Source organism: Solanum dulcamara, chromosome 11 (genome assembly GCF_947179165.1).
Source record: "Solanum dulcamara chromosome 11, daSolDulc1.2, whole genome shotgun sequence".
Taxonomy (NCBI): domain Eukaryota; kingdom Viridiplantae; phylum Streptophyta; class Magnoliopsida; order Solanales; family Solanaceae; genus Solanum; species Solanum dulcamara.
Genome location: NC_077247.1, coordinates 46062686 through 46070869, shown reverse-complemented (window position 1 = coordinate 46070869; position 8184 = coordinate 46062686). Strand labels below are relative to the sequence as shown.

Below are 8184 nucleotides of genomic sequence, written 5' to 3'. Positions count from 1 at the left end.
ACTGATCACTAACCTTATTGTACTGCCCCGTTGCTATCCCTGCTGGTTTGTTATTACAATTTCATCATTCTATTTATTATTTTCCATTTTTCTGTTGCACATTTTTTTCTTCATAATAACCCCTGATTCGCCTTTCCAAAAGAATCATATAAGAATTAAGAACACAGAAGGATTTGTTTAATAAATCATGGAGAACTCATCTCTCGTAACAAAGCCATTTAAATCTTTAAATGCTATACGGGGATATTTGTATTGGACTTCTAACAGAGTACCTACAAGAAGACCATGTTATGTACCCTTGGGAATGTAATGGAAGCTTTGATGGCTTAACAGTTACATTATATGACGCCTTCTGATTCAACGCTGAAAACTTCAAGGTGATTGGACTAACAGTTACCTCAACACCGTCGAGTCCAGACACTTTAACTGTGTAAGTTGAATTAGCTTCTCCAACATTAGTTACAGTCCTTGTATATGTTTGAGCCCCTGATTTCGAATGAATGGAAAACGAAGGGTAGTTCAACTCCGTCTCAGCTATGCTTGATGTACAATGTACCTTCCTTCTCACAATTGCACTAACTTGTATATCTGTGTATTTCAAGCCACATAAGTACGGCACATAATCCTCGGGGTGAATGTCATAAATGAGTCCTGGATCACTTGCTCTTGATGGGTTCACGTTCCCTGATCCGATTGTAAATAGATTAGCAGGTTTAAGTCTTTCGTCCTCAATTGGATCCTTTTCAAGATTGACGATATCAGCAGTGGTCATGATTGCAGATTTAATTGCAGCTGGAGACCAATCTGGATGTGTGTTCTTTAACAATGCTGCTACTCCCGCAAGGTGAGGGCAAGCCATCGACGTGCCAGAAATGATGGTAAACGTCGATGTAGCAGATGTTATCATCTCCTCTACAGAGGTTGGCCACGCCGCAAGGATATTGACTCCGGGTCCACTAATGTCGGGCTTTAATATGCCTGGACTTGCCAAAGATGGTCCCCTAGAAGAGAAGGAAGCAACTGTTGGCGCGTGTTTGTTTCCGATTCTTGTTCCTTTGAATGATATTGTTGCAACAGGGGCTGATGTTGATTTTATATAGTTTATGATCTTTAGTCCGTTAAAGTAACTGACATGAGTTGTGGGATGGACATGAACATCTGCAAATGTTGTATAGCCACCATTTTTTTCGTTCATGAGTATCATGGCTGCGGCACCAGCATTTTTCACTTCTTCTCCTTTTTCTATTCTTGACAAGTCACCACTGGTATCACACAACACTATTTTACCCTTAACATCAATTGTAGGCAACGATTCACAATTGTTAGCATTTACGAGTGGCAACAATTTACCTGAAAAATTTGTTGGTTGAAAGGCAGATTCGCCCACATATTTTGCTCCATTGCCTAAAACTGCTACCGCTCTTATCTTTCTATCTGTTGTACTAGCAGCAACAGTGAGAATCCACGGAGCTCCATTCTTTACAGTACCAACAGTCGGTCCTTTATTTCCTGCCGAGCAACTTACAAAAATCCCCTTCTGAATCGCACTATATGCGCCAATTGCTAGACAATCATCATAAAAAGGCATTGGCGGTCCTCCAAGGGAAATGGAAATAACATCCACACCGTCTTCAATGGCAGCATCAAGACCAGCTAAGATATAGGCTTCCTGACAAAGACCATCATCACAGACTCTGTACATGGCCAAATGAGCACGGGGTGCAATGCCAACAGCAGTGCCATTAGCATTACCAAGTAAATTGGCACCATCCACAAAGTTTCCAGCGGCTGTGCTTGAAGTATGTGTCCCGTGTCCCTTTCCATCCAAAGGTGATGTAGCCGTCTTCACAAAGTTCCGTGCTCCAATAAGCTTGTTGTTACAAGCTGTGAAATTGAACTCACATTTTCCTTTCCATTTGGCAGGGGGAGGAGGCATTCCATTGTCGTTGAATGAAGGATGTTTTGGAGTTATTCCAGAATCTAGCAAACCAATAATCACACCTTTACCAGAATTTGAAGCATTCCACAAGCCAACATTCTGGTGTAACCCTAGGAAACTTGGAGTGTGTGTGGTATCCAACTCCAGAATCCTTTGGGGACGCGCAGACACAAATCCTGGTTTCATTTCCATTTCTTCCACTTCATCTGATGACAACATAGCAGCAAATCCGTTAAAAACATGGTGATAAGAATAAATAATGCGCGATGAAAGATCAGAATTTGCTGAAGTTGTAGGCAAAAATGATTGATGCCAGAGGTATAAATCATGTGAATCTGAGAAAAATAGATCATCAGGAAACTCAAGTTGTACTATGTAAGTATCTAGATCTCTTTGATTTGTAAGCTGGTCACCAAATGTTTTCGCTGAACGAAACAGGAAAATGAAAAAAAAGATTGAAATAAACTTCACATCCATGTTTCTTAGGTGACTATCACAGTTAGCAAGATGTGAGTATATATATAGTGCTTTTCTGATGAAGCTCAGTTTAATATGTGATGTGTAATCGGATTTTCCAATCTTGGATCAAATTACATTAATTACAGCTTACCAACTCACTACTATAGTATGACCACTCTAAATTTTCTTGCTTATATGTAATATGTAATAAGATTTGACCAGATTTCTTATGTAAGCAATTCAATTTTCTGCCAAACATGTCAATAATTAGCCTATTCAATAGACTTTGACTTGGAAAAGAATTACTCTGATCGTAATCCATAATTATAAGCTGACTGAACAGAAATATGAAAAGAATAATATAGAAATTATTACAAAGAAAGGAAATCTATGGATATGAAAACTAATTGCTCACTGTTAGCTTGATGGTATGAATTGTTTCTTCACTTAAAAATTTGCTTATTACAAGGAAAGTTAAAGCTCTTTCTTGTAGTAATACTAATTTCTGAACTTGCACGTGTATACCCGCGTTCTTGTTCCCTTGAATGATATTGTTGCAACGGGGGCTGAAGTTGATTTCGTATAATTTAAGATCTATTGTCCATCACCATAAGTAACGTGCAGGAAGGACATGAACATCTGCAGAGTTGCATAACCACGAACTTCCTGGTTCATGAGAATCATGGCCGCACCACCGGCATTTTTCACTTATTGTCCTAGTTGAACATTAGAGTAACCGAAACTGTTGGTATTGTTAGGGGAGGAAGCACCACAAGTAAAGTTTGATATGATAATAAATAATGAAAATAAATTGGACACGAGAATTCTACGTGGAAAACCTTCAAACAGATAGAGGGGGAGTACACTGTTCTCAAATACAAGGAGAAAACAATAATAAACACTTCTCTCTTGTAAAAGGAACAAATCTCTAAAGAGGACACTCAAGACTACAATATTTATCTTGGTCTATAACTCTCTTTGTGTTCTAACTCTTTTGGATTGTATTTTTGTGGGATGATCTAAATGAGGGCAAGATTTATAGGAAACTGGAAACACGTAAAATACGCGTTTTCGTGTAAAATAAGTGTTTTCTTGTCAAAAGTTGCTAAAGGAGGCAACAATTTATGAAACGCGTAAAATACGCGTTTTCTTCTTGGACGGTGCATATGCACCTCCCTTTTTGACTTTCTTGCATTCTCCCATTTGAAGATTTAATTAAAAATCAATTAAGTCTTCACACCATCCTTTCTACCCAATTATTGCAATGTTACGTTTCTGCTAGGCCAATAGAAGATCGACACCATATAAACGTGTTACTGTTGATCGGCTTCGTAAACATATCTGCTAGGTTGTCATTAGTGTGAATTTTCTGAATATCCGCACTGCCTTCTTCCACCTTCTTACGAACAAAGTGATACTGAACTCGTATGTGTTTTGTCCTTGAATGAAATGGCGGATTCTTTGCAAGATGCAAAGCGCTCTAGCTGTCACAAAACAGAGCAACCTTCTCTTGTTTGTGCCTGAGCTCCTCTAGTAACATATGCATCCATATTGCCTCTTTGCTAGCTTGTGTAGCTGCTACATATACTGCTTCCGTTGTAGATGTAGCCACAATAGACTGCAGTTTTGAAACCCACCTTACAGCTCCTCCAGCAAGAGTAAACATATAACCTTCATAATCTGAATCAACATAACCTTTAACAGTAAAGTTTGATCCTCCATAACACATTGCAACATTCCCTTGAACATTTGATGACTCAGGGTGTTCACTCTTCTTCTTGAACCAATAGTCTTTCTTGATGTACCATTTCTTGCCACAGTTGTGACGCTTGATATTCTTCTTACTTCTTGATTTAGATCTACCATGATTGTGACTCCCACTGGGGCCACATTTCGTTGGTCTTCCTCTCACCATCGTCAAAGCTTCAGCTTGCTGCGAACTTGGTTATCTGTCTTTCTTATTTTTGCGTCGATTTTCTTCTTCTAAGACAGCGGCTGCAACTTCATCGAAAACTAGACTGTCTGTATTGTTCATCAGATTGATGATGAGTTGATTATATGAGTCAGGAAGACTTTGAAATAGAAGCTCCGCACGTTCAGCCCCCCTCTATTTTGCAGCCCATTGTTGTAAGTTGCGAAAATAGAGTATTCAAAGTATTGATGTGTTCAGTAACCGACATAGACTCTCTCATTCGAAGGGTATACAATCTTCTATTTAAGAAGATTTTATTATACAAAGACTTGGCCTCGTACAATCCCGTAAGAGTATCCCATATTTCCTTCGTCGTCCGTTTTTCAGCCATACTAGATAACACTTGATCAGCTAGTGTTAATTGTAGATCAGCAACTACGTTGCTGTCTATGTCGTTCCACTTGCTGTCATAAGTAAAGTTTATGGGTCTGCCTTCAATTGCAACTAAGTAATTGTCTTTTCTCAATATCGCTCTTATTTTCAATTTTCACAATGAGAAATTAGTCTCATTGAATTTCTCAACGTCAAACTTTGTTATACTTGACATTGTTATTTGCTTCACACCCTTCTAGATTATTTCTAAATATTTTTGCGAACAATCGTGACAAACTGTACCGTCACCGAAGTTTACTATTCACGCGAATAGTACTTTTCATCGAATTTTACTATTCACAAATAGTACCTTCGCATAAAACAGATAGAATAACCGAGGGATCTGATACCACTATTATGGGGATGAAGCACCACGACTAAAGTTTGATATGATAATAAATAATGAAAATAAATTGGACACGAAAATTTTACGTGAAAACCTCTCAAATAGATAGAGAGGAAAAACCATGGGATAGAAGAATTTTACTATGATAATATGGGAGTACACTACTCTCAGATACAAGGAGAAAACAACAATAAACACTTCTCTCTTGTAAAAGGAATAACTCACTAAAGAGGACACTCAAGACTACAATATTTATCTTGGTGTATAACTTTCTTTGTGTTCTTACTCTTTTGGATTATATTTTTGTGGGATGATCTAAATGAGGCAAGAGGCCTCTATTTATAGAAAATTGAAAACGCATAAAATACGCGTTTTCTTCTTGGACGATGCATATGCACCTCTCTTTTTGACTTTCTTGCAGGTATCGCACACCACTATCTTACCCTTGACATCGACATCAACTGTAGACAAAAATAAATAGATAATTTTTGAATTAAAAATTATGAGTGGCAGTAAATTTTGTGAAAAGTTTGTTGGCTGAAAGACTGATTTGCCCTCATATTCTGCTCCGTTACCCAAAACTGCTACTGCACTTATCTTTCTATCTGTTGTGCTAGCAGCAACAGTGAGAATCCACGGGACTCCATTCATTAAAGAACAAATTATTCGGTCCTTGATTTCCTGCTGAGGCACTTACAAATATCCCCTTGGCTATCGCACTATAAGAGCCAATTGCTACAACATCATTATGTAAAGGTAACGAGGCTGAGGCTGGTATTCCAAGGGAAATCGAGATCACATCCACACCGTCTTCAATGGCAGCATCAAGACCTGCTAAGGTATCAGAATCTTGACAAAATGAAACACAAACTCTGTACATGCCAACAGCAGTGCCATTAGCATTACCAAGCAAATTGGCACCTTCCACAAAGTTTCCAGAAGCTGTGCTTGAAGTATGTGTTCCGTGTCCATCTCCATCCAAAGGTGACGTAACAAATTGTGCAAAATTTCTTGCTCCAATAAGCTTGTTGTTACAAGCTGTAAAATTGAACTCACATTTGCCTTTCCATTTGGCAGGGGGAGGAGGCATTCCGTTATCATTGAATGAAGGATGTTGTGGATTAATTCCAATGTCTAATAAACCAATAATAACACCTTTACCAGAATTTGAAGAATTCCATAAGCCAACATTCTGGTGCAACCCAAGGAAACTTGGGGTGTGTGTGGTATGTAATTCCAGACCATTTGAGGACGCGCAGATACAAACCCTTGTTTCTTTTCCATTTCTTTCACTTCATCTGTTCACAACATGACAGCAAATCCAATAAGCACATGACGATAAGAATGTATAATGCGCGGCGAGTGATCAGAACTTGAAAAGTTGTAGGCAAAAATGATTGATGCCAGAGGTATAAATCATTTGAATCAGAGAAAATAGATCATCAGGAAACTCAAGTTGTACTATGTAAGTATCTAGATCGCTTTGATTAGTAAGATGGTCACCCAATGTTTTTGATAAAGGAAACAGGATAATGCTAAAAAAGATTGAAATGAATTTCAGCACCATGTGTTTTTAGGTGACTATCACAGTTGGCAAGATGTGTATATATATAGTGCTTTTCTGATGAAGCTCAGTTGAATATGTGATGTGTAATCGGCTTTTCTAATCTTGAATCAAATTACATTAATTACAGCTTACCAACTTATTATTATAGTATTAACACTCTAAACTTTCTTCTTGTAATCGGATTGGACAGTATTTTAATGGAGATAATATCTCACTCAATTATGAATTCTTTTCTCGAAATTCACTCCATTTTGAATTTTAACTCAAAAACTGACCGCCTATTTAATTAATTTTTTAGATTAAAATTTATTGACATGAAATTTCAATTTCCAACCAAAATTTTAAGAAATAAAAAATTATTCATTTAAACCATTTAATGACCCACCCACTTGACCCGATCCACCTTAACAGTTCCAGAAAAATTCTCCACCATCAAAACCTCAACCTCTAAACGCCCTTTTGTATAATTTATGCTTTTTTTAAAAAACAATAATCAGACTAAAAGGATTCTTGCCAAATAGTTCAAAAAACAACAATAAAGAATACTATATCAAGATTCAAGAACTAATGAAGTCTTAAAAAAGGTATCTTTGGTTTTTCAGAACTGGGAAGAAAAGTTAATGAGAAAGTTAGAAAGAAAAGCCATGGAAATGATCTTAAAGATGGAAAAAAACAGAGAAATAAACAAAAGAATGGCCATAAATACTGGTGTTTGTGGGAGAAAGTTATAATAAAAACTCTCTTTTTTTAGAATAAATCTAAAATAAAAGGGTTAATATTATATTTTTAGTGGACTGGATCAAGTGGGCAGATCATTAAATGGATAATTTTTTATTTCTTAAGATTTGGGTTAGAAATAAAAAATTCATGTCATCAAATTTTAATTTAAAAAATCAATTAAATAGATTGAGTAACTTTTGAGTTAAAAATCAAAGTTGAGTAATTTTGTAAGAGAAGAGTTAATAGTTGAGTAGGGGCGTGCAAAAATCGAATCGAAAAAAATGTTATTGATTTATTGTTATTGGGTTGACGGGTTTTTAATGATTTTATTTTAAAAAATTATCGAGTTATCTGTTCGGTTTTGATTACCGTAATTTACTATTTTACCACTATATAAATATTAATATTACTACCTTACTAGTTACTTCCTTTGGCTTTCAATTCACACTTTACAATGACTTTGAGTTCACAAGAAACAAACTCTTTTATTTGTGTTGCACTTGTATAGTTATTTTCATGTTAGTTATTATTGTTTCAATTTTATGAGCATTCTGTAAAGTTACATTATTGTCCTGTCGCGTTGAATTGTTGGAGTAGTCATATATTTATTTTATGAGCATTTTTCTTATTGGTTAAATAAAAAATTGAACTGTTAAGAGTCAAAAATCAATAAACCATAAATCGATAAAAAAATTCGTATTGGTTTAGCATATTTAAAAATCAAAAATCAATAAACCGAACTGATAATATATAAATAAAACAAAATCGATTGATGCACATCCTTATAATTAGTGACTTTTGAGTTAAAT

The 8184-nt window shown here is 36.2% G+C and overlaps 1 protein-coding gene and 1 pseudogene across 1 annotated transcript; both read right to left on the bottom strand.

Moving 5' to 3' along the window:
• Window positions 1-226: 226 nt before the first annotated feature.
• LOC129872630 (subtilisin-like protease) lies at window positions 227-2173 on the bottom strand. Its single transcript, XM_055947565.1, has one exon. It carries the CDS (start codon window positions 2156-2158, stop codon window positions 227-229), a length of 1932 nt encoding a protein of 643 aa, XP_055803540.1. The 5' UTR covers window positions 2159-2173.
• A 527-nt stretch (window positions 2174-2700) lies between these two features.
• LOC129872629 (subtilisin-like protease) lies at window positions 2701-6655 on the bottom strand (annotated as a pseudogene).
• Window positions 6656-8184: the final 1529 nt, after the last annotated feature.

Excerpts from the sequence above, each read along its gene's own strand:
- LOC129872630 (XM_055947565.1), bottom strand. The coding sequence starts at position 2,158 with ATGTTGTCATCAGATGAAGTGGAAGAAATGGAAATGAAACCAGGATTT.